We start from the raw sequence: 26,811 nt of genomic DNA on the forward strand, positions 1-26,811 counted from the left end.
ACCGCTCATGGCAAAGGCAGTGAAATTGACAAGAAGAGCGGGGTAGTAGTTGCGCTAAGAAGGATAGCACGCTTTTCTGTACCTGTCTTTGTTTTAACTTTTTAACTTTCTGAGCGTGTTTTTAATCCAAACATATCATATCTATATGTTTTTGGAATCGGGAACCGACAAGGAATAAGATGAAAGTGTTTTCAAATTGATTTCGACAATTTAATTTTGATAATAATTTTTATATATTTAATTTTCAGAGTTTGTTTTTAATCCAAATATAACATATTTATATGTTTTTGGAATCAGAAAATGATGGAGAATAAAATGAACGTAAATTTGGATCGTTTTATAATTTTTTTTTTTTTTACAATTTTTCGAAGTCATTAATTAATTTTTAAGCCACCAAGCTGAAATGCAATACCGAAGTCCGGGCTTTGTCGAAGATTACTTCACCAAAATTTCAACCAATTTGGTTGAAAAATGAGGGCGTGACAGTGCCGCCTCAACTTTCACGAAAAGCCGGATATGACGTCATCAAAGACATTTATCAAAAAAATGAAAAAAAACTTCGGGGATATCAATCTCAGGAACTCTCATGTCAAATTTCATAAAGATCGGTCCAGTAGTTTGGTCTGAATCGCTCTACACACACACAGACAGACAGACAGACAGACAGACAGACAGACAGACACACACACATACACCACGACCCTCGTCTCGATTCCCCCCTCTACGTTAAAATATTTAGTCAAAACTTGACTAAATATAAAAAGGAGAGCAAAGCATTCACAAGTAACATTTTTCAAGCCCTTCACACCACGAAGCCGAAGACTCATAATAAAAACATTACCAGCCACAGGTAACACATTCCACACTGGCTACAGCTGCAATGATTTTTTTCTCCCAATAATGGATAATGTCAAGTTAATGAAATAGCAACAAATTTATCGTTAAGAGTCACACCAATATGTGATCATTGCATCCATTGTCAGTCTCTGTATTTACTGTCGATTTCAGGCTTCATAATATGTCTAAGAGTCTGTCTGTGTGTCTGTCTTTGTCTGTGTGTCTGTCTTTGTCTGTCTATCTGTCTGTCTGAAAATAATAGAAGTGATTTTGGGGAATATTTCTTTTCAACAAACAAGACAGAACAATACACTTACACGGCTCTCAACTGAACACTGTGTTAAAGTACGCGATCAAGACGTACATCGGATACACACACAAACATTAACAATGATGATGAAGCGGTAAAAATATAAATGTAATTTGAACGCAATCCGTATCGCTTGAGGTCGGTGTGCCCCTTTGTTTGTGTCTGCCTGCCTTAATTGTTCTCTGTCTGTTTATCTGTTGACCTACCGGTCACACACACGCACGCACACACACACACACACACACACACACACACACACGCACAAACACACAAACACACAAACACACACACACACACACACACACGCACAAACACACCAACACACACACACACACACACACATCAGTACACACACACACACATCAGTACACACGCACACACACACACACACACCAACACACACACACACCAACACACACCAACACACACACACACACGACTGTTCTCAAAGTGTGCATGCTAGTGTATGCCTTTGATGGAGACTTGTATGTGGGATATTCTCTAGATCGCTGTGTATCATTTTGTGACATGCATTTTCAGTCCTCTTAAATGATTATAACGTTTTTTAATGGCAACTAAATATTATAAAAATCTCTTTACTTTTTTCAGTACAACTCCAGTTAGTTATGATACAGACATGCAACAAAAAACATGATATATAACCGTGTTACTATTGAAATCCATGTCACAACCATTGGTTTCCATGTTACGACGGTAATGGTACTTTGACACACTTGTAATTTATTGAACGTAGACAAACAAAATGTGCAAGACAGTGTTTCTGATTCTTTCTCTGCAGGCCAAGGTTATACATGGAACCAGTAGTCTTTCTTTCTTTGGTGTTTAACGTCGTTTTCAACAGTTCAAGGTTATCATCGCGACGGGGAAAGGGGGGAGATGGGAAACCAGTATTCATTAATGAAATCAATGTATATAATTATGTCTAAGTTAAGCAAAGAAATATCACCTTTGAACATGGTTTTCACTGGTACACAGCTCTGGAGAATAACCCATATTATGGGGGCCAGGTTAGTGACACCCAGCAGTCAGGTCCAATGACAGATGCACTTATTTAAAATGACTCTCATAACAGCGTGCGATAAAGATGACATTCTGTATTGTCAGAACCTGGGGTTGTGTTGTTAAAATGTTTATCATACGCATGTTTTACTTTCCTAATGTCAGATTGAATAAACATCGTCGTCGTCATTAACATCGTCCTTATCATCATCACAATCATTATCATCTAGCCTGTTGTTGTTGTTGTTGTTGCTGTTATTGTTGTTGTTGTTTTTGTTGTTGTTTTTGTTGTTGTTGTTTAATGGAAGTGAAAAACTCACAACAGTTGTAGTGGTATTATCCGCCCAGTGCAAATTCTAGGTATTAAAGAGTTAATAACTTTAATGAGATAAAATCAAAGTTGTGAAAGAAACAGTTGAAAGTCAGCAGAGACTTTCTTCCGATATTTGTAAAATCTCTTAGCATACTTCCGACTGATTGGTTCACTAAAACTGTTGGCGTAAGTTTTGCACTGCAAGGCGTTTTTTGTTGTTGTTGTTTTATATCAAAGTATCAGGTCTGTTCTGTACGTATACTTTATTTTCCGAACTGATCAATAATAGAGAAAAGACACCTTGCTTTCGTTCTATTCATACCGAGAATTTGTGTCCATAGAAGCCATTTTGATCAAAACGAGTATGCAGCAGAAACATACACACTCTTGCTTGAGTTACGACGATGCAAAGACAAATCTCGACTGATTATTATCAGCTAACATAAAACTTAGTCGAACATTTTCGCGAACATTCTATTCTTTCGCCAACCCCTATCATTGTATTGATAGTGTGTCTATTTATAGAAACCTAGCTGCACCGAACACTAACTCGGGAAACTTCGAGACTTGTCGGGGCGTTCACAGCCCCTCTCGCAAACATGACCTCATTACGCGTCAACCAATCAGAGACAAGGATGGCTCAGGGCATTCCCGAACACATCTTATTTTAGTTCTCGATCGATAAGCCGCCTTCTGTAGGATTCCCGAACCTTCGGAGCAGCAGTATATAAGGCGGTGAAACACTGAGAGCAGGCATGAGAAGAAACAAAGCAACGAACGACTACAAGTACAAACTAAAGCGAAGTGAATACTTCACAACATTTCCTACGTGGAAAAAGACTTTTGACATTACACTACGATACCAGAGAACGTGATAATGGGAAAAGCACCAGCTATCGGTATTGACTTGGGAACAACCTACTCCTGTGTGGGCGTGTTCCGTCAGGGCCAGGTGGAGATCATCGCCAACGATCAAGGACAGAGAACCACCCCCAGCTACGTGGCCTTCACCGACTCTGAACGCCTGGTGGGCGACGCGGCCAAGAACCAGGCGGCCATGAACCCCGAGAACACGGTGTTCGACGCCAAGCGACTGATCGGTCGCCGCTTCACGGACGACAGTGTTCAGAAGGACATGAAGCACTGGCCCTTCAAGGTGGTCAACGACGGCGGCAAACCCAAGGTGCAGGTGGAGTACAAGGGCGAGAACAAGACGATGGCACCGGAAGAGGTCAGCTCCATGGTGCTGGTCAAGATGAAGGAGACGGCAGAGGCCTTTCTGGGCCAGAAAGTCAAAGACGCCGTCATCACCGTGCCGGCCTACTTCAACGACTCGCAGAGACAGGCCACCAAAGACGCGGGCGCCATCGCCGGCTTGAATGTTCTGCGCATTATAAACGAACCCACAGCGGCCGCCCTGGCATACGGACTGGACAAGAACGTGGCCGGCGAGAAAAACATCCTCATCTTTGACCTGGGGGGCGGCACCTTCGACGTGTCCATCCTGACCATTTCGGAAGGCTCACTCTTCGAGGTCAAGTCGACAGCGGGAGACACGCACCTGGGTGGCGAGGACTTTGACAGTCGCCTGGTGGATCACTTCTGCCAGGAGTTCAAGCGCAAGTACAAGAAAGACCTGAGCGGCAGCCCCCGAGCTCTGCGACGTCTGCGCACAGCGTGTGAACGAGCCAAGCGCACCCTGTCCAGCAGCGCTGAGGCCAGCGTGGAGATTGACTCTCTGTACGAAGGCGTGGACTTCTACACCCGCATCACCAGGGCGCGCTTCGAGGAGCTGTGCTCAGACCTGTTCCGTCACACCCTAGAGCCCGTGGAGAAGGCCCTGAGGGACGCCAAGATGGACAAGCGACAGATCCACGAGGTGGTGCTGGTGGGAGGCTCCACGCGCATCCCCCGAATCCAGAAGATGCTGCAGGAGTTCATGGGCGGCAAGGAGCTGAACAAGTCCATCCACCCTGACGAGGCCGTGGCCTACGGAGCTGCCGTGCAGGCCGCTGTGCTGAGCGGGGACACCAGTGAGGCCATCAAGGACGTCTTGCTGGTGGACGTGGCGCCGTTGTCGCTGGGCATCGAGACGGCTGGCGGCGTCATGACCAAACTGGTGGAGCGCAACACCACCATCCCCACGAAGACGTCGCAGACCTTCACCACCTACGCCGACAACCAGCCGGCCGTCACCATCCAGGTGTACGAGGGAGAACGCGCCATGACCAAAGACAACAACCTGCTGGGCCGATTCGAGCTGACGGGCATCCCTCCGGCTCCCCGCGGCGTGCCGCAGATCGAGGTCACCTTCGACATCGACGCCAACGGCATCATGAAGGTGATGGCCCAGGACAAGAGCACGGGCAAGTCCAACAACATCACCATCAAGAACGACAAGGGTCGCCTCAGCAAGGAAGACATCGACCGCATGGTCAACGAGGCCGACAAATACCGCGAGGAGGACGACAAGCAGCGACAGCGTGTGGAGTCGCGCAACAAGCTGGAGGCCTACGTCTTCTCCGTGCGCCAGGCGGTCAGTGAGGCCGGAGACAAGCTGAGCAGCGACGACAGAGAGGCGGTCAGCAAAGTGTGTGACGAGGCGCTCAGCTGGCTGGACAGCAACTCGCTGGCCGACAAGGAGGAGTTTGAGGACAAGCTGCAGGAGGTGCAGAAGCTCTGCTCGCCTCACATGGCCAAGCTGCACGGCCAGGCTCAAGGACAAGGACAGAAAAGCTCGGGGTCACAGTCTGCCGGTCAGGCCGGAGGACCCACTGTGGAGGAGGTGGACTAAACAAAAAGCCAGCAACTGAAGTGTGACTGATAGTGTGAAAAAAGCACAAGTTAGACATGAATGACTGAGTGAAGAGAGTGAAAATGAATTGACAGTGGAGGAAAACCAGCCAGTATTTTTAGGAAAAACACTCATCGGTTGATCTCTATGCCTCTTTACAGCATTTGCACAGAATAGTCAATTAATTATTTTACAAAAAATGTTTGAACAAAAATGGTTGTGAACACATCTGCTGAACTGAAATATCAAATGAATGTTTATAATGAATCAAATCAAATGACTCTGTTTCTTATACTTGAGTGGTGACGGTGGTGGTCGTGTGTGTGTGTGTGTGTGTGTGTGTGTGTGTGTGTGTGTGTGTGTGTGTGTGTGTGTGTGTCTGCTTGCTTGCTATACACTCAAGCATATATCATGTTCACCTCGCTTCTGACACACATTCTGTCGATTTCAACCTCTATCGCTCTCACAAAAACTGAAAACGTGATAACACTTATTGATTAGCTTAATAAAAAAGGAAAGAAATAACATAGGGATGAGATACAACTAAAACTCACAGAATGTTCACAATCATCAGTCCTAAAATGAACACGACACAGAACATTTGCAAAAACAACAACTTCCACTACAACTTTACAAAACGAAAAGATTGTTCACGATAGACCACACAAAAAACGACATGAAAGAAAACATCACATTCAAGGACAAGATAACACATGATATGGAATTATTTTTTTATTTGGTTTCTCTCTGTGTACACATTTAAGCCTACATTATGATCGACATTGAGGTGATGTCCTAGCGTATGGGACATACGGTCCTATCGTACCCTCAGTAATGGTAACAGTTGAATACTTGTTCTGCAAACTCTCGCTCACTCCTCACTATTACAAACTTGTTTATTCCATCGAACCTTGTAGTCGTCCTTCAAAAGTTTATGGAACTTCTTCTACGATTATTCGTCTAAAACACAATATCTTCATGCCCACACATTGACCGCGCTGGCCATTGTTAAAACTTGTTCTGTCTAAATCGCAGAAAACTTATCACTGTAATACACCAACCAGGCAAGGCTTGACTGAAACACAATGCTTGCGTTATACAGTTAAACCTCTCTATGTATCATGCCTGGTTGTCGATTTTATTTCCGGTACTTTGACATTCAAAATTCCGTTAACGTCCGGTATGGCCCGTTGCCGATTTTATTTCACGGCATTTTTGTACCTTTAAAAACGTCCGGAACGACTGGTATTTCCGATCATTTTATATAATTTTTAAAATACCCATAACGTCCGGTTAACGCAATCCCTGACACAGTAGTAGCCTACAGCCCGTCAATAAAGGCGATGATCACGAGCCAAGGATCACTTGTGACAGTTTGTAGTACAGCACGTCAATAAAGGCGATTATCACGAGCCAAGGATCACTTGTGACAATTTGTAGTACAGCACGTCAATAAAGGCGATGATCACGAGCCAAAGGATCACTTGTGACAATCTGTAGTACAGCACGTCAATAAAGGCGATGATCACGAGGCAAGGATCACTTGTGACAGTCTGTAGTACAGCACGTCAATAAAAGCGATGATCACGAGCCAAGGATCACTTGTGACAATTTGTAGTACAGCACGTCAATAAAGGCGATTATCACGAGCCAAGGATCACTTGTGACAGTCTGTAGTACAGCACGTCAATAAAGGCGATGATCACGAGCCAAGGATCACTTGTGACAGTCTGTCCCTTTGCAGCATGAAGCGACGCACGTGCAAATGGGGAGATGCTGCAGCGTTGTTAATGGCGACAGCTTGATGTTGTTGTTGTTGTTGTCGATGGTGGCTGCTGGAAGGGTTTGGGGTGTAGCGGCAAGGTTTCTGGTGTACGAATACTGTGCCCCCTGGTAGTGGTATGCTGTTGGGGTCCTGAGAAAAAAGACACAATGGTTTTAAGTTAATTTGTATTGTCTTGTCTTGTCTTTCCTTGGTATTTCCTTGTTTTCACTACCTATTTACACCCCCGGTATGGGGGTGTTTTATTCATGTTTTTATTACTTAGTTAGTGGAAGAATGTTTTGTAATGTATGTTTGATGGTGTATGCTTTTAATTAAGCGTTGTTGACTATGAATGTAGATGTAAATGCTTGTATAACTGTGTTTTAATTTTAAATGTGTCAAGCGCAAAGAGCATAATTGTAAAGTTATGATGTTGCGCTATATAAATGCTCATTTATTATTATTATTATTTATTGTCTTGTCTTGTCTTTGTGTGTGTGTGTGTGTGTGTGTGTGTGTGTGTGTGTGTGTGTGTGTGTGTGTGTGTGTGTGTGTGTGTGTGTTTGTGTGTGTGTGTGTGTTTCTGTCTGTATCTGTCTCACCGAGTCCCTGTCTGTGTCTCGGTGTGTCTCTCTCCGTCTCTGTCTCTTTTTTTGTCTCGCTCTGTCCCAATCTCTCTGTCCCAGTCTCTCTCTCTCTCTCTCTCTCTCTCTCTCTCTCTCTCTCTCTCTCTCTCTCTCTCTCTCTCTCTCTCTCTGACTCTCTCTCTCTCTCTAGGGGCTAGAGGCCTGAAGAATAAATGATGTTCTTGTTCTTGTTCTTGTTCTCTCTGTGTCTGTCTGTCTGTCTGTCTGTACATAACTTCTATATTTTCTTGTATCCCCTCGTTGTTTGTATTCTGTGTGCGTTTGTTTGTCTTCTTGTGTTATTTTGTTTTCTCCCTATATCTATTCCGCAGACTTCACGCGTTTTATCTATATATATATACGACTAGTGTCTGTGTGTTTGTGTGTCTGTGCGCGATGCACGGCCAAAGTTCTCGATGGATCTGCTTCAAATTTGGTAGGCTTATTCAGAGAGACCCCGGACACAATCTGGTCGATGAGAATTTTCAACACGTGCTCTCAGCGCGCAGCGCTGAACCGATTTTGGTTTTTCTCTGGATCCATTTCCAGTAACTCTTCCTTATCTTCTCCAGTGTTTTCAGCGTTTACCTCCCTTCCTTCGTGTGGCGTCAATCCATATTCCCGTTTCTATTTTTAGAAGGTCACTGTCGACAACGCTCAATCCATATTCCCGTTATACTATTTTTAGAAGGTCACTACTCTTCTCCAGTGTTTTGCGCGTTTATCTCCCTTCCTTCGTACGGTGCGCCGGCAAAGCCGGGTCCCCGGCGCAGCTGGGTATTCGGCTCGACTTTTTCCCGGCGCAGCCGTACCCGGCGAAGCGGGTATTCATCTAGTATAAAATAAAATAAAAACTAACCTGCTGCAAAAGGCACTGAAGAGAATGGGCTTTTCCTCTTTTTTCACTGTCTCATTCGGACTTTCGTTTCTTCAAACTTACCTCTACCTCGAATCGCTTCATGTGGGTCACCAAAGGTCGTGCCCTCGAAGAAGTAGGCCGCGGCCGGTGCGACGAGTTTAAAGGTGAGCAGAAGGACGCGATCCGTGACTCAAGGTCACGCAGGTTGCCCTCGCTGGTCTCCCAGTCGTAGAAGGAATCCTCGTAGAGTTCTTCGTAACCATGGCGACTGGCCGGGTTGCCCTCCGACCAAGCAGGCTCGCGTTCCAGCTTGGTGCGAAGCTCGGATCGTGCTGTGTTCGTGCAAAGTACGCGCATCCTGAGAAGAACAAGAAGGATTTAAGTCTTGGTCTTTTCTAGGTCCGTTTCGCAGTGACAAATAGATGGATGGATGGGTCGACACAGTGGGTGGGGGTGGAATATGGATGACTGGATGGATGGATGGGTGGACGGATGGGTGCGTGGGTTTTTGGATGGATGAATGGGTGGGTTGGTTTTGGGTTGGTTTTGGGATGGATGGATGGATGGTTGGATGAGATAGATGGATGAGATTGATGGATTGATGGGTTGATGGATTGATGGCTGGATGGCTAGATGGATAATATGGATCAGTGGATCGATGGGTGAGTGGATGGTTGGTTGGATGGATGGATGAGATGGACTGTAAGATGGATGGATAGGATAGCTGGATGGTTTTTTTGCTTTGTGAGTGCGTGAGTAAATCCGTCTTTAACTTTTCACTGACCTTTAATTGTTTCATTATAATTCATTCTTTTTGGAGGCAGATAAGAGTCCCGAACAGTTTGATGTTTTGATGTGTCTAGATATGAAATAAAATATTGGTGGTCGTCTAGCATGAAGCGAGGTGTGTGTTATTTCGACTCGAAGAGAATATGAACGGGGTAGGTAAGAGGGAGAAATAGAGAAACAGAGAGCGAAAGAGAGAGTGTGTATGTGTGTGTGCGTGTGTGTGTGTGTGTGTGTGTGTGTGTGTATATATATGTGTGTGTGTGTGAGAGAGTATATATATGTGAGTGTGTGTGTGAGAGAGAGAGAGAGAGAGAGAGAGAGAGAGAGAGAGAGAGAGAGAGAGAGAGAGAGAGAGAGAGAGAGAGAGAGAGAGAGGGGCATATGAAATAAAATATTGGTTTTAGATCTGTACGCTTTTATGTGAGTTCTGTTTTATTGTCAGACTTTTTATGTGTAACTATGTGTTTATTACTTATCTTACGGTTTTTTTTATTGGTTTTTTTATTATCTTTTTTAAAAACAATTTTTCTAGATTACTTTATATAACTATTAGTGGTTGTTGTCTATGAATTGTTTTTAATGCTTGTATGTTAGTTCTTACGAGAAAACTTTTTATGTAAAATGTTAAATTTTAATGTCTAATGTAAAGCGCCATGAGACTGCCATTCGGCGGTGAACAGCGCTATAAAAGAATATTTTACTATTATTATTATTATTATTATTATTATTATTATTATTATTATCATATAGACAGATTGACAGACGGACGGAAAGACAAGAGTGACAGGGATGAAAATGTTATGGAATGGAGAGAGAGGGAGAGAGACAGTCGTGAGAGGAAGAGATGACTAGAGACAAAGAAAAAGAGAGAGAGACAGACAGACAGACAGAGACACAGAGACACAGAGAGAGAGAGAGAGAAAGAGAGAGAGAGAGAGAGAGAGAGAGAGAGAGAGAGAGAGGGAGAGAGACAGTCATGAGAGGGAGATGACTAGAGACAAAGAAAAAGAGAGACAGACAGACAGACAGAGACAGACAGAGACACAGAGACAGAGAGAGAGAGAGAGAGAGAGAGAGAGAGAGAGAGAGAGATAGAGAGAAATAGAGAGAGAGAGGAGCGCATGAAAGAAAGAGTGACAGACAGACAGACAAAGAAAATCAGACAGACAGACATGTATGAACAGACAGACAGAGACAGAGAAGGAAGACAAACTGACAAACAAACAAAACACTCACCTGCTCTCGCTCTTGTCACGCTGCACGGAGTCCATATGATGAAAGATTTTCGACACCGTGTTCTGATCCAAAGTACCCTCCTCTTTCTCCTCCTCACCCGTCCCCGCTGACCCAAAGCCGTAGGAGGTTCCGCCCCACTGACTTTCGTCCTCATCGCGACACGGTACGATGCGCATGTCCATGGCAGAACGAGGGCGGGGCGAAGAGAAGGGCCGCATACTGAGTCGCGCTGACTGGAAACCTGAAAATCCCACATGGAAGTGACAGAAATTAAACTAAGAACTGATTTTTCACAAAGCAAACATTGTTTGACACTAGGCCTGAGCTACACGAAGCGAAACTGGGTACCACCCAAATTGATGGTACGCAGCCGCGAGGTCGGGATTTGTTGAATCTGAGATTTGTGTGATTTCAACCAATCAGACCCCGTGGCTTGTTCCCACCCTGTTGGATAGTACCCAGCTTCGCTTCGTGCACCTCGGCTCAGAATAACCAATACGCAGGAGTGGGCGGTGAAAACAAAAACACATGTCCACGATCTGTATTCCATTGTGCCCGTACCTCCATTGTGCCCGTACCTCCATTGTGCCCGTACCTCCATTGTGCCCGTACCTCCATTGTGCCCGTACCTCCATTGTGCCCGTACCTCCATTGTGCCCGTACCTCCATTGTGCCCGTACCTCCATTGTGCCCGTACCTCTGCCTTCCCGGTAGATTGTAAACATTGCTGACTTGAAGGAAAGCCGACAGACACCAACTGTTGCCTATCTCACCCTACTTTATACACACATAAATTATATATCCTTCAGCCTGGAGGCCCGCTGCCCCAAAACAGGCATATGATGAACTGTCAGACACATAACACGCGTTACCAGAGAAATAGTACGTTTAATACAAAAGAAATATAGGTGTAATCGCATCTCTGTTGTAATCAAAGTATTATCTAGCCCGTTTAACGGCAAACTAAAAGCAGCTGTCCTACCTTATGCCACAACGAATTCTTGCGCATGTGAAAACCGTCAAAGTTTAGTCAATCCAGGGACTTATATTTAGAAGTTTGGTAGGTCTAACCTGGTGCTGCCGAAGCGGGACGACGCGGGAGTCTGGCGAAGGAAGTGGTGCCATTGTCCTCTTGGGCGTAGTAGTCCTGTTCCTGGTCCTGCTCATCGCTCTCTGGCGGGTATCCTAGCAACTCCCGCTCGGCCTTGACATTGCCCTTCAGCTGCTGGATGCTTCGCGGAGCTTTTCTCCTCATGGCCGTGTATGTGCTGAGCATGCTGTGAGTGAGGTGGAATAAGGTCAAGGGTATATTGTATTGTTCAAGTGTGGGTTTTTTAACTGAACAGTAGGCCTAACCACTGCTACCTGACCATCGGGAAAAAACAAGAACATTCTAATAGTATAGACAAGATATGTGAAGGACAACCGTAAACATAAGGTATGCATTCTTAAAAGAATATGCCTGACTTTCAACGCTTGGTTGCCCGTAACGAGAGGTACAAGACAGGCAGAACAGACCGAATAAGACACTTATGATGAAGATAACGACGACGATGATGATGTCATAGTGATCGAAAAGGACGACTATACTCACAATGACAATACTGATGAAAACAGAACATCCAGAAGATGGAGAGGCAAGAATTGCATTAACAAGAAATTCCTCCGAGGTAGGAAAAACACCCCTGTCCTTACCATTCTCACTGCCACCAACTGAGAAGGTTATTTCCCTTTGACCATTAATATGTCCCTCTATAAGTCCTTGTAGAATCTTAATCCACCAATAACTCCCTAACCGTGTGTTTGACTGGTCCCAATTTTTGTAAGGACCGTCTCAGGAATGTATAGAACCTGTTCACCAAGTTTGGTGACGATCGGTCCGTTCATTCTTGAGATCTAACACAAACACACAAACACACAAACAAACACATCGACCGAATCCTATACACACCCCTATACCGGGGGGGTAAAAATACAGAAACTCACTTGAGTGAACGAAGCTTGGCGTAGGGGCTGTTCATGATGGCTTTGGTTTTGGACAACGAAGCCTCGCGATAAAAGAGCGAGTCTTTCACGTAAGGTTTGATCAATGGCACACGTCCTTGCAGAAACAAGCGCACAAGAGTCTTTTCAGATCCGCCTTTTCCGGAACGTTCTGTGAAGTTGTCGTCCTTGGCTTGATGGTGTCTGGTGTAATGATCCCCTGATCCGCCCCGGCGGCGCTGCAGTGCTTTTGTTGTGTCGTGCAAACGAGCCAAGATTGGGAACTGTGAGGCTTTCGAGGTTTGTATCCGTGCTGCAAGTTTCTGAAAAGGTGGAGATATTTTTTTACGATTTTAATGGTCATTTTTTTGTGGTCATTGGAACTAGGAATGCAATGGGGACCTTTCGCGTACGACTGTATTCTATCAGACCATCAACAATAAGTCAAAAATGCCACTGGATTGTGAGCTATGAATTTACAACACTGAAGTTCAACATTACCCAGCCCGCTATGTAAGCAGCATCATTCCGTCATCGGAAGAATAGATTTATTGTATATAAAAGAGATCAATCTTTATTTTATATATAAGTACACTCGAACTACAGAATTACAGCATTTTTCTTGTCCTCTTCTCATTCCCTTCCATCTACCCCCCCCCCCCCCCCCCCAATCTCAGTACCCCCACCCCAATCATAGCTTTTCTTTCATTCCTTCTCCCAGCCTCCCGGTTTACTTAGCCTCTCCTGCAACTCCTACCGACCTTTTTTTTTTTTTTTTTTTTTACCTCAGTTGCATGTAGGCTGCTTCAAATCCTCCTTTAACTGTTTCCTTCTTTCTTTCTTTTTTTTGTTGTTTTTTTTTGTTTGTTTTTGTTTTGTTTTGTTTTGTTGTAACTCCAATACCGACCTGACAAACGCTGTTGACAAGCTGGCGCACTGTGTGAGGGTTTTTCTTGGACACCAGACGATCGAAGTTCTTGGCGTTCAATACGAAGACCTCCGTGTTTGCTGTGGAGACCACAGTGGCGATGTTTGTGTCCAGTTCCAGAACCATTTCTGTGTCGCCTGTTGGAGGAAGAGAATGTGATACAGGTAAAGTCATTGACGGACTTGTTGAATAATGTTCTGCTGACCTATGCACTTATTCTGTATGAACGGTGTTATAAAAACACTCATGTAAACTAGCATGACGCGTAAAAGCCGGTGTATTGACTATTTTTTTGTGGACAGGTCAAAAATTCTTTTCAAAATTAGCAAAATTATGCTTAAAGGGGCAGTGCTTCCTGTACTGGACCTGGTTCATTCATGTATGGTTCGATGTAATGTTGGAAAATACCCTTAATTGTACGTAAGACTCAGAATGTTTCCTTTCGCGTGGTTTTACTGAGATTAGTACAACACAGATTTCTGAAAGTTTGTCAGACGTACCCATGACCTCGTTTCGTTCTATGCAGCAGAGATCCACGGTACGACCTTGCAGTCTTTTCTCGGCGGCGGCGTACCCTTGGTGACGTCGGACCTCGATCTGCGCATGCGTCTTGCGTGCCCGGGGTGCGCGGGCCTTCTCTCGAACTGCTGGCTTTCTGCGGGGACAGGGTTATGTTAGCATAAATGTGTATAACCTGTTTCCTTTGTATTAGATTCGGACGTGGAATTATATTTACTGTAACTTCAGCGCCGAGGAGCACTAAAAACAAGACACACAATAACAACTGTCATCTTCAAGGTGTGGCATGTCTAACGCTATGTAAACAGAGGGAAAGGGGGGTGGGGGTGAGAGAGAGACAGACAGACAGATAGACACAGACACACAGACATAGAGGGACATATACAGAGGCTGACAGACAGACAGAGAATCATACCACGCAGTCGGTAAAGCACTGTTAATGCACGACTGAAATACTTTTCAGACTGAAAAAAAACACCAGGTACCACACAGTGCAATACTGACTTGTTTGCTGTGGTCAGTGGATGAGAGGGGGGTTTCATCAGGGCTGGATACTGTGACTCGTGACGACTGGGCTCCATACACACCCTGGCCTGACCGCTCAAACAGTCAACCAAATCACCACTCTATCAGTCGTTTTATCATGAAGACAGAACTGGCTACATGATGCATTTTTTGTCAGAAAGAGCTTTCTCCATTTTGTCAGAAACGCTCAATTTGCATGTTTCCTACAGTTCATTATCAAACTGATACTTTTCTGATAAAAATGCGTCCATGTCCAACAAAACAATTTTTTTGCAGGCTATATTTCGGTGTCCTCTGTGTGTTGATGCGTTTGAACTTACATATTTTCAATAGATAAAAAACGCTTGGCGATTTCATGGCACCCGGGATAGTAAGCTGCAGTATGGAATCGTGATTAGTACGAGATTGAACAGAACTCATTTACAAAACGTATGGTGTACTACCACAAACTATTGGTGTGTGCACGTTAAAGATCCCACGATTGACAAAAGGGTCTTTCCTGGCAAAATTGTATAGGCATAGATAAAAATATCCACCAAAATACCCGTGTGACTTGGAATAATAGGCCGTGAAAAGTAGGATATGCGCCGAAATGGCTGCGATCTGCTGGCCGTTGTGAATGCGTGACGTATTGTGTAAAAAAAAAATCCATCTCACACGGCATAAATAAATCCCTGCGCCTTGAATATGTGCGCGATATAAATTGCATAAAAATAAAAAATAAAAAAAAATAAAAAAAATCCCTGCGCTTAGAACTGTACCCACGGAATACGCGCGATATAAGCCTCATATTGATTGATTGATTGAGTGAACTATTAGACACAAGGCGCCCCATGCACAACTACAGTAAGTAAGCCGACCTAAACCAATTAGTTTCAGTTTCAAACTTCAACCAGTGTTTCAGAACAATGACATCAATGTCTGTAGACCCCCTTCTGGGGGGGGGGGGGGGGGGGACTACATAATGCTCAAACCTGCGTGCCCTCTTCTTCAAACATTCAAGGATGAAGGACGGGGGGGGGTCCTTTTCCGGAAGCTCCCCTACCCGGCAAATGTGCCTTTTTTTCAAAGAGAGACCCAAAATACCCCCTTTTCAAATGCTATATTTTAACAGCATCTGGGGAACAAGTACTTGTACCCCTGCCTCATTTTGGAAGCCCTCCATCCCATACACTAGGTCCAGCCCTGGGATGTAACACCATTCGGAGGGCATCAAAGCCCTGTGTTGCTAAAGTGAAACCAACCCAAAAACAAAAGTGTGGTTTACCTGAGAATAAAGACGAGCCCCCGCGCGGGGTTTCCCTGCCTCATGATGACGGAGCCATAGGGGTGGATTTCCTTGATCAGACTCATCTCCAGCAGCCTGCGCGGCTTGACAGGCCACGAACTGAACAGCACGTTATGCTCGACAAACTCGTACCGCTCTTTGTACGCCGCCTCCTCTTTGGCCTGCACAGTGAGAAAGGTAGGGAGTACAAGAATGTCATTTGCCATATAGCATAACAGCCATTTGTATAAATGATTCCGGGTGTGGGTAACATTCATACACGCATGCACTGCTTACAAATACAATACATGAATAAACAACGATTAGTCCTGAAGAAGCCTTCATAGGCAAAGATTTGATTAAGTTTTGTATGTGCTGTCCGAGTATTGGTGAATACAGCATTATTTTGTTTTCCAACAGCAAAAAAAGCCAATAGGCCTAATCGTAAAAGTCAAAGTCATCAAAGAAATGCAGATAATACAGTAACGTGAGAAGAATAAGAATTTAATTCGCCATATAGCATAGATGCCATTGGTAATTTTCCGGGACATAGGGAATCCATTGGTAATAGACGATGTTCGGAAATAATTCTGTCAAGTTTTTTTTAGGTTGTGGAAGAGTTGCTTTCCTTGTTTCCAGAGGAAAAAATTGTCGCGTGTAGCTTGCCTCGGTATTTCTGTGGAAAAGCCAGGAAAATAAGGGACAGCAACTCTTCCAGAACCCCAAACAAAGTCGACAGAGTTATTTCCAAACTGTTCTATTGTCCAAGGCACGGAAAATAAGATTTTTGTACCCAGGATTACCGGTACATGTAGTACGTTGTATGTTGTTAAAGCGATAGCTTAAAGGCTGACATAGTTCTATTTAATTAGTTTAATTACTTCCAGGGCTTTTCGGCCCATCGTTGCGGGGATGTATAAATTAAGCTTCCTGCAAAGTTTTAGGTTTGAAGTCCTTACCAATTACGAGAAATAAATAATTCTTTATTGCATTGTTTAGCAACAGTTCTCCAGGACTTGGGCTATTTTTAGACCGTTGACGTCACTTCGTGACGTTTCGTAAACCAAAGATGGCGTTTGAGACTGTTCTGTTTACATTCGACACTATCAACACCACTTTGCAATACTGAAATAATTTTGTCTGTGTTCGAAAGCTACAGCCAATCGTTATTATATCCCCTTAGGTACAGTTTTATAACATTAGTGGCACATGTAAACAATATGAATTAATTATTGAACGCTACGAATATGGCAGCCTTTAAACCTAACACACAATTGAAGCAAAGGAAGAGAAACGGCTCTGCGTTTTCTGTATTCCTACAAACAAACAAACAATATGCAAGATTAATTTAACCAAAAATGTCAAATGTCATTTAGCATAATTATATGAATATTGTGTGAACAGTACTTGTGGTGATTTATGTCCGTATAGTTAATTGTTTGATGTAGGGTGTACATTTATATGTTCTATTCTGTATATATGTTCTTTTGTAAAGGGCCACAGGTTAGGCACCTAAAAATGTCCAGTTATTATTATTATCATTATTATAAATCTGGACAGAAAGCAGCTCGGCAGTTGATTGTTGCACTTGGTATGTGTCCCGGTAGAAAGATGCTTTTCTCGCATGTAAAAGCCTTGGCAGATCTGTGGTATTGCACAAGATGGCGTACACGAAAAAGACTGTACCTAAAACTAAAATAATCGAAATAGATTGTTTGTTAAATAGCAGAGGAGTGACAGAAAGGCATGTATAACCTATTAAAAAAAACAAGTCGCGTAAGGCGAAATTACTACATTTAGTCAAGCTGTGGAACTCACAGAATGAAACTGAACGCACTGCATTTTTTTTACAATGACCGCTTGTGCATAACGGAGTGAAACTGACGAGCCTGTTCAGCGCGGTAGTGGTTTCGCTGTGCTGCATAGTACGCTTTTCTGTACCTCTCTTCGTTTTAACTTTCTGAACGTGTTTTGAATCCAAACATATCATATCTATATGTTTTTGGAATCAGATACCGACAAGGAATAAGATGAAATTGTTTTTAAATCGATTTCGGAAATTTGATTTTGATAATAATTTTTATATTTTTAATTTTCAGAGCTTGTTTTTAATCCAAATATAACATATTTATATGTTTTTGGGATAAGGAAATAATGGAGAATAAGATGAATGTAAATTTGGATCGTTTTATATAAAAAAAGAAAATTATTACAATTTTCAGATTTGTAATGACCAAAGTCATTAATTAATTTTTAAGCCACCAAGCTGAAATGCAATACCGAAGTCCGGCCTTCGTCGAAAATTGCTTTACAAAAATTTCAATCAATTTGATTGAAAAATGAGGGTGTGACAGTGCCGCCTCAACTTTTACAAAAAGCCGGATATGACGTCATCAAAAGTATTTATCGAAAAAAAGAAAAAAACGTCCGGGGGATATCATTACCAGGAACTCTCATGTCAAATTTCATAAAGATCGGTCCAGTAGTTTGGTCTGAATTTCTCTACACACACACACGCACAGACACACACACACACACACACACACACACACACACACACACACACACCACACACTCACACACACACACACACACACACACACACACACACACACACACACACACACACACATACACCACGACCCTCGTCTCGATTCCCCCTCTATGTTAAAACATTTAGTCAAAACTTGACTAAATGTAAAAATAAGATCGCAATAACTCATCACAGTCCTAGCGAGTCAGAACCCATTTGGTGACAATGATTGATTTTCCAGGTGCCACCTAGGTAAAGGTGCTTGACTCAGAATCAATATTATCCATAAGTGTACACAACACATCGATAGGATACCTGTCTACTCACGAGCCCAGCCTACTCGGATCGAAAATCAGGTCCATAGCTCGGTCAACGATTAACACCTGTGTAATTAAATTCTGCAAATAATGTCGCCTGGCCTAGCTGACAGAAAAACAAGTCGCGTAAGGCGAAAATACAACATTTAGTCAAGTAGCTGTCGAACTCACAAAATGAAACTGAACGCAACGCAACGCAGCAAGACCGTATACTCGTAGCATCGTCACTCCACCGCCCGTGGCAAAGGCAGTGACAGTGGAATTGACAAGAAGAGGGGGGTATTCGTTGCGCTGAGAAGGATAGCACGCTTTTCTGTACCTCTCTTCGTTTTAACTTTCTGAGCGCAGCCTGTAAAAGGTCAGTAGAATTCCACCTTGCCATCGAGTAGTCATTGAAAAATGATAGCACCTGGCTTACGCGAGCGTATTAGACCCCTGTCATATTTCTGAATACATATTTTCCCTCCAATACAGAACAGGGTCCGGTGATTATATCCCTTGGTCAAACAAAAATCTCTTTCGTTGACCTTCTGGCGATCTGTCCAGAGCCCCATAGCTCTCCAAGTCCAGTGTTGACCATGAGTGTTTTGACAACGAGCATGGCCGCGTTCGGTCAGCGTGGTCAGAGAAAAACAGGAATCCTGCTGGACTCAAAGTCGGCCCCGGCCCGTATAATAACTGTCGCTGGCTCTTGTGTCCGGTTTGATGCTTCGATCTCAGTACAACCTATTCACTCCGTATCGATTCCTCGAAGCGCTGAGTGCGTTCGATCTGACGAGGTCGTTGATCAGTGGCTGCTGACTGGTAGGAAGTACTGTGAAACCCCCTTTCAAGACGCCCCGATTTAAGGCTCTCCCGTCTCCCCCCCCCCCCCCCCCACCACTCAAATTCACTTTTAAGGCCTTTCTTTCTTAGATGGGGTTTCCCCCCATAAACTCTGTAATTTGACATGTTTGCTTCCTTTTCAAGACTTTTTCAGATTTGTTTATGTAGGAAGTCTCGTGGAAACCCCCTTCAGGGCCTCCCATTATAAGCCCCCCCCCCCCCCCCCCAACCCGCTTTTGTTTTAAAGACCTTGCTTTCTTAGGTTTTCTGTTCCTGACCTCCCTCTCTTTCTCTCTCCCTTTCTCTGTCTCTGTCTGTCTGTCTGTCTGTCTGTCTGTCTGTCTGTCTCTACCTCTCTCTCTCTCCCTCTCCGTCTCAGTCTCTGCCTCTGTCTGTCTGTCTGTCTGTCTGTCTGTCTCTCTCTCTCTCTCTCTCTCTCTCTCTCTATCTCTCTCTATCTATCTATCTATCTATCGTCAAGACTCCATTCTTTCTATACCCGAGTTTTCTTAGATTTGTGGAGGCCATAAAAAGGGTGGTGCTACTGTACTCTTAAGCAGGTTCGGTCGTTAGTGTGCCGATTTGAGCAAAGGTGTACCAGTAATTCCCAAATGGGATGTAATCTCAACTTTGAGTCTAAACTAACTTGGCCGATTTACTGATGGGTGGGATATCTGTCTGTTTCTTTGTCTGTCTGTCTGTCTGTGTGTCTGCATGTGCGAATTTCCGAGTGTCTGAGCTGGTGAATGTGCCTTTGCTTTTGTGCATGCGAGTTTGTTCGTTTCTCTCTTTAATATCCATTCCTGCTTTTGTTTCTCTCTTCCAAAGTATAAATTCTTTTAAATATTCAAATCCCAAGTTTTCAAATTGCAGTCTGATAACTAGGATTCAAGAATGGTGACAAATGAACTAGGTTTATTCTACGCTTACCAAAACAGACACATTCGTAGTATCTTCCGTTATATAACAGCACAAAATGGACGAATATTTTATATTGATTAAGAATGTACCAAACCTGGGTACTGTCGTGTTCTCTTTTTGTTTCATTTTGATTGTCTTATTTTCAGGATCGATTCATTTGAACACGCCTTGCTTAAATATTAATCCAAAGAAACAAGCTTCAAGAAATTCACATTTTGAAGAAAGGGCACACTCGTTCAACACTTGTCTTTCCGTCAAGACTGATTGTAACGATATATGTTTACATATAAACCCTTGGTGCTACGATTGCAACGATATATTTGTACACATAGGCCTATATCCCTTGGTGCTACGCAAACATAGATCAAATCGGCGCGGGAAAAGACAAACAGTCACACAATATACTGAGTATTGGTTCGGTAATGAAAGTGACCGTCCACTGACCCACTTGACCACTTCTTGTGCTGTCCAGTCGCTGTCCACAAACACAAGGGGTTAGACATGTATGCACAGCCTACCCGGTGCCAGAGTCTTAGCTCTGTATACACTTTTCAGGGCTAGGCAGGCAGACTGGCAAAACTAAGACATTGTCTGTGAGTATTCCGAACAAGACAAAAAAGCCGTGGTGCTTCGAGCCCCCTCTCCACCCCCACCCCCACCCTCAGCTACCACCACCAGACGCTTCTTGTTTCCACTGATTTTACATTTAGTCAAGTTTTGACTAAATGTTTTAACGTAGAGGGGGGAATCGAGACGAGGGTTGTGGTGTATGTGTGTGTGTGTGTGTGTGTGTGTGTGTGTGTGTGTGTGTGTCTGTCTGTGTGTGTGTGTGTATAGCGATTCAGACCAAACTACTGGACCGATCTTTATGAAATTTGACATGAGAGTTCCTGGGAATGATATCCCCGGACGTTTTTTCTTTTTTTCGATAAATACCTTTGATGACGTCATATCCGGCTTTTTTTAAAGAGGCGGCACTGTCACACCCTCATTTTTCAATCAAATTGATTGAAATTTTGGCCCAGCAATCTTCGACGAAGGCCGGTGTTCGGTATTGCATTTCAGCTTGGTGGCTTAAAAATTAATTAATGACTTTGGTCATTAAAAATCTGAAAATTGTAAAATAAAAACCACAATTTATAAAACGATCCAAATTTACGTTCATCTTATTCTTCATCATTTTCTGATTCCAAAAACATATAAATATGTTATATTTGAATTAAAAACAAGCTCTGAAAATTAAAAATATAAAAATCATTATTAAAATTAAATTTCCGAAATCGTTTTAAAAACTATTTCATCTTATTCCTTGTCGGTTCCTGATTCCAAAAACATATAGATATGATATGTTTGGATTAAAAACACGCTCAGAAAGTTAAAACGAAGAGAGGTACAGTAAAGCGTGCTATGAAGCACAGCGCAACCGAGCCAAACAGGCTCGTCACTTTCACTGCCTTTTGCACTAGCGGCGGACTACGTTCAGTTTCATTCTGTGAGTTCCACAGCTTGACTAAATGTAGTAATTTCGCCTTACGTGACTTGTTTGGTTCTGTCTGTGTCTTTCTTTTTTTTACGACAGCTAAATTCTGCTGTCTTTTTCAGTATTTCATTGCGATTGTCATGATTTTGACTGATATAGGTCGTCCCTTGAAAATCGACCAATCATAATTCGCAGCTTTAAAATTAAAAAACAAAAATGGTTGGTTAGTTGTTTTTTATCGTCTCTTCAGTACAGTAGGTCGTGAGTTCGAATCCCGGTCGCTGCCGCCTGGTGGGTTAAGAGTGGAGATTTTTCCGATCTCCCAGGTCAACTTATGTGCAGACCTGCTAGTGACTTAACCCCCTTCGTGTGTACACGCAAGCACAAGACCAAGTGCGCACGGAAAAGATCCTGTAATCCATGTCGGAGTTCGGTGGGTTATGGAAACACGAAAATACCCAGCATGCCTACTCAGGCGTTACGGATGGCGTCAGACAGACAGACAAACACACAGACAGACAGGCGCACCTTGACAGAACCGTTGAAGAGCGCCCTATCAATGACGAGGAGGTGGGTGTCCATGTCGGCAATAATAAAGGCGTTACGGATGGCGTCAAGCAGACAGACACACTGACAGACACACAGACGCACCGACAGACACACACAGGCAGACAGGCGCACCTTGACAGAACGGTTGAAGAGCGCCCTATCGATGACGAGGAGATGCGTGTCCATGTCAGCAATGATGGAGGCGTTACGGATGGCGTCAGCAGAAAGCAGGGCGATCTCTCCAAAACTCGTTCCAGGTTCTGGAACAAGCAGGGCAAGAGATGGAGAGCCATTACAGTGACCTCTGTATGTCTGCGTGTCTTTCTGTGTCTGACTATGTTTGTCTGTCTGTCTGTCTGTCTGTCTGTCTGTCTCTCTCTCTCTCTTTCTCTTTCTCTCTCTCTCTCTCTGTCTGTCTGTCTCTCTCTGTCTCTGTCTGTCTGTCTCTCTCTGTGTCTCTCTCTATCTCTCTCTCTATCTCTCTCTCTCTCTCTCTCTCTCTCTCTCTCTCTCTGTGTTTCACAGACCATAATGCATGATGAATTTGCCAAACTTGGATCTGTTCAGTCCTTCGGGCTCCGCGTCTTCCGTGTCCTGGGAGGCCTCTTCCTCCGTCTGCTTAGCCGCCTTGGCCTTGGGAGGCCTAGTGGAGGCCTCTGGGGGCGTGTCCTCGTCTGTCTTCGTCACGATGTACACCGACGCACGTCCAGTCATGATGACATAAAACCTGCGGGATAAGTGGTAATGATAATAATGCATAATATTTATAAAGCGAGTATGTCCAGGGTTAAAAAGTGGTGAGATAAATTTGATTCAGCTCCTGTTGCTGACAGCATTCCATTGGGAGGCAGCGATCCGAATTTCCCAGCAATGGGATGATAAAGTAATGAAAATGAAAGAAAAAAATCGTGCTATTTTTGTTAGGAAAAAAAAATAAAAAATAGTCTGTTTACGGTATCCCGACCGACCCTATTTTTTCGCGCGACCCTAGACTTTTTTTTGGCATTTGGGGGAGAAAAAAAAAAGTCTTTGTTTTTTGGCAAAATAACTTAAAAATATGGGTTTTTTTAGAATTTTTTTTTTAAATCAAAAAAATCCCGACCTATCGACCCTATTTTTTTGTGTGCCTATGTTACCGTAAACAGACTATTTTTTGTGTGGGCCTTACTGCTGAACTGATTTATGTTGACGTGTTGTTAGTGGGGGTGGGTTTTTTAAATGATTATGATGAATACGACGACAACGACTAAGACCATGATGATGATGATGATGATGATGATGATACATTATCAATGTTTCTCTCCACCCTCTGACCCTTTATCACAAAGCCCACCAGCAATGACCGGTCAAAGAACTTTTATCACCGATTTGTGATGTCCTGGGTTTGAATCACTGCCGGAAGACGAATCAACCAGTTTCTGTGTATTTAGTTTTAGCGATACCGGTTATTCTGATATATCTTCGGACCATGATTATAGACCTATCAAGGTATATTGTGAGCGTTGAAACTTTTGTTTGCCTTTTCTGGACACTATCTGTCCACCTCCTTTTCGGAACATAATATTCTGAGCAAACAAAGATATGGAGCAAGGGCGGGGGGGTTACACGGGTTACGTAACCCCCCCCCCCCCCCACCCCCCAAAAAAGAGGTAATTTATTGGCTCAGGATGCACCAGATAGCTCTATTTTGCTTCTTTGGATAAAAAAAAATTTCGGGGGGGCATGCCCCCGGACCCCCCTAGAGGCTTAGGCGCCTTCGGCGCCGTCAACTTGTATCTTCGCAGTAATTTTGTAACCCCCCCCCCCCCCCCTCCAAAGTGAATTGATCCGCCCTTGATGGAGGCATTATAAAGGCACAGTGATATTACTGGTAGGATAACTTGATGCTAGTATGAGTTAGTAGCTCAGTTTTGAGTGTCCTGAGTGTCAGAATTATGTGTACGCTGCTTAGCATTACATTTGATATAATACTGTGTAGTCAAGTGGCGTACACAGTCTTTTTGTGTAATTATCCCCAGCCCGACCCAGTTGCCTCCCCTGTCTATTATCTTCCCCTGACCCAAGTTGTGTCTCCAGCGAGGATTATTGTGTGTTTACTATCGTAGGGTAGACTCTTGACCGGATTCCTTTCTAACCTCTTACCTCAGATTTAGGTGGTCGTTATGTAATGTGTCGCCAGACTGTCTGGGTATCGTTGGACGGCGTTTTGTCAAGTGGGTGTCATTTCTTTTGACAGGGTACATTATAGAAGATGCCAGGTCATGGCTTGGAGGTTTTAGTCTCTTACCCCTCTCCCCCTTCTTTGTAACTGGTTGTAATATAATGAGCCTTATCCGGTGTGCGTAATATTTCCGGTGTGTGACACCTCTGTAACGATTTCTGCCTCTTTAACGATCCCTTTCATTGGGCAGGCATTTTAAGTAGAACACCCCCCGTTGGCTTACACTAGGTAGCCTCCCTATTGGCTATTGGGAATCGGACGGTGACCAGCCTTTAAAAGACTGAGCATTTAGGCTAGAGGAGAGAACGCGATTTGTGATATACTGAGACTCGGCATGTAACCTCTACATACTGAGCTGTGTGCTGCTCGATTGTGTCGGTTGACTTGTGGTGTTAGATTCCGATACCTGTGCTCTTGTGTTTACGTTTCACTGAGTGTGCTCACTGAGGAGAATCTGTAAGTAACTAAATGTTTTATTCATTCCTTATGTTTTATTCATTCCTTGTGCTTTATTCTTATGTTTCATTTGATGCTATGATGTTTGCATATATGTACATTATGACGCCATTTTGATCTATCAGAGAGATGTGTTTTCTAGATCAGTTTCTAATCACTTTCATGATTTGACGCTGAAATTGAGCGTTGATAACTTCTAATATTTGATGACCAGTAGTTCTAAAGCTGTTTTAGAGTCTTGTAAACTAAAGACTCGTAGAGAATCAAGTAAGGCAGACTCATTCTCGTTTTCCCGCCAGTTCAATGGGCTTTGTTTGGGGAAAACACATATACACATTTTGTACTAGCATTCCACTGGGCTAAATAATGTCTAGCACATAAAACTCGCGCGTGTATCGTAACCCATGTGTATCGTTGCCATTTTTCCCCATTTTATCACATATTATTTCTGGAGATCAGTAAAGTCTGAGTAGTAGTCGGTTAAAAGCCCACAGTTAAGCCCTCCGTGCCATTGGCCCGTAAAGCTACCTATTTACGATTTAGGCGCAGAAACCCCTACAATTGATGAACGGGAATTATGGTTGACATATATATTTTGGGTAATGAACTCGTATCATGAGTTATCTTTCTTATTCTTGTCGTTATTATTCAACTCGATGAAATGTGTCTTCATGGCGATGAACATACTTAATAATAACAATTATTTTGCAGTTGCGGTTCATGCAGTTGATTAATTTATGTAGAGCATTTTCCAATGCAAGGCTTAGGCCTAAGGGAAGATGTTGGTTACTTCCCTTGACATTAGCTGTTGTGGAGTTGTTTAACTCACTGTGGATTCTCTTTCAGAGAATGCTGTGTCTGCAGGATTTTGGCTGTATTGTTTAGGTTTATTGTGGAATGTATGTATGGTTAGGATGCATTGGTATGAATGATGCGTTTTACTTGTTATGCCATGTACTTATATTATGTTTTCTTTTCTTTTCATGTGTCATCAGACACTGCTTTCTGGTGTTAACTTTCTGGTGTTAACTTTCTGGTGTTAACTTTCTGGTGTTAACTTTCTGGTGTTAACTTTCTGGTGTTAACTTTCTGGTGTTAACTTTCTGGTGTTAACTTTCTGGTGTTAACTTTCTGGTGTTAACTTTCTGGTGTTAACTTTCTGGTGTTTGCTTCTGGTGTACGTTAAGTAAAAGTCACGTTATTGCAACCTCTGTCTTGGCGTCTCATTTATGCTTCCTGGCCTATCCCCCCCTTCCACTCCACCCCATCACATCTGGCGCTGCGAGCAGGATTCAGGAAGTAGAGACGCCGTAGTTTAACACCAGAAAGCAGGGAAAGCAGTGTAGGACTAGGAGGTACTCGGCGTATCCAAGATGGCGGTCGACGGGGTTCCTAGACCCCAGTGGCAGATGTTCTCCCCTCCCAGGCTTCCCCTCTTCACTAGCAGCAAAGATGGCTGTCTGCTAGACGACTACGTCACAGAGGCTCGTCGCATCATTGCCCACTTCAACCTGGAGGCGCTGGGCGGCGAGGCTGCTGAATGGCTGATCCAGTCACTTGCTGGGCCTGCCAAGAAGGAGATCAACCTGCACCCCCCTCAGGCAACTGCCACGGCTGACCTTGTCTTGACCATCCTGCAGGACACGTTTGGGGACCACGCCAGCAGTTCCACTCTACTAGCGTCGTTTTACAGCATCTGCCAGAGTCAAGAGGAGGGCATTCTCTCATATGCCCACAA

The 26,811-nt window shown here is 43.7% G+C and overlaps 2 protein-coding genes across 2 annotated transcripts in view; one reads left to right on the plus strand and one right to left on the minus strand.

The window, feature by feature from the left end:
- Positions 1-3,223: 3,223 nt before the first annotated feature.
- LOC138951941 (heat shock protein 70 B2-like) lies at positions 3,224-5,551 on the plus strand. Its single transcript, XM_070323505.1, has one exon. The coding sequence runs from the start codon at positions 3,358-3,360 to the stop codon at positions 5,272-5,274; it is 1,917 nt and encodes a 638-aa protein (XP_070179606.1). The 5' UTR covers positions 3,224-3,357; the 3' UTR covers positions 5,275-5,551.
- Positions 5,552-6,541: 990 nt separating this feature from the next.
- Positions 6,542-26,811, minus strand: part of LOC138951940 (uncharacterized) — a 29,223-nt gene continuing 8,953 nt past the window's right edge. Inside the window, exons 3-13 of the mRNA XM_070323504.1 lie at positions 22,924-23,123; positions 22,529-22,656; positions 15,772-15,953; positions 14,484-14,579; positions 13,961-14,115; positions 13,440-13,597; positions 12,536-12,855; positions 11,621-11,826; positions 10,550-10,790; positions 8,606-8,882; positions 6,542-7,189 (exon numbers count right to left, since the gene is read on the minus strand). Coding sequence (XP_070179605.1) covers positions 6,977-7,189; positions 8,606-8,882; positions 10,550-10,790; positions 11,621-11,826; positions 12,536-12,855; positions 13,440-13,597; positions 13,961-14,115; positions 14,484-14,579; positions 15,772-15,953; positions 22,529-22,656; positions 22,924-23,123 — 2,176 coding nt within the window. The 3' untranslated portion in view covers positions 6,542-6,976. The remainder of the gene's footprint in view (positions 7,190-8,605; positions 8,883-10,549; positions 10,791-11,620; positions 11,827-12,535; positions 12,856-13,439; positions 13,598-13,960; positions 14,116-14,483; positions 14,580-15,771; positions 15,954-22,528; positions 22,657-22,923; positions 23,124-26,811) is intronic.

The sequence above is a fragment of the Littorina saxatilis genome, linkage group LG17 (genome assembly GCF_037325665.1).
Source record: "Littorina saxatilis isolate snail1 linkage group LG17, US_GU_Lsax_2.0, whole genome shotgun sequence".
Lineage (NCBI taxonomy): Eukaryota > Metazoa > Mollusca > Gastropoda > Littorinimorpha > Littorinidae > Littorina > Littorina saxatilis.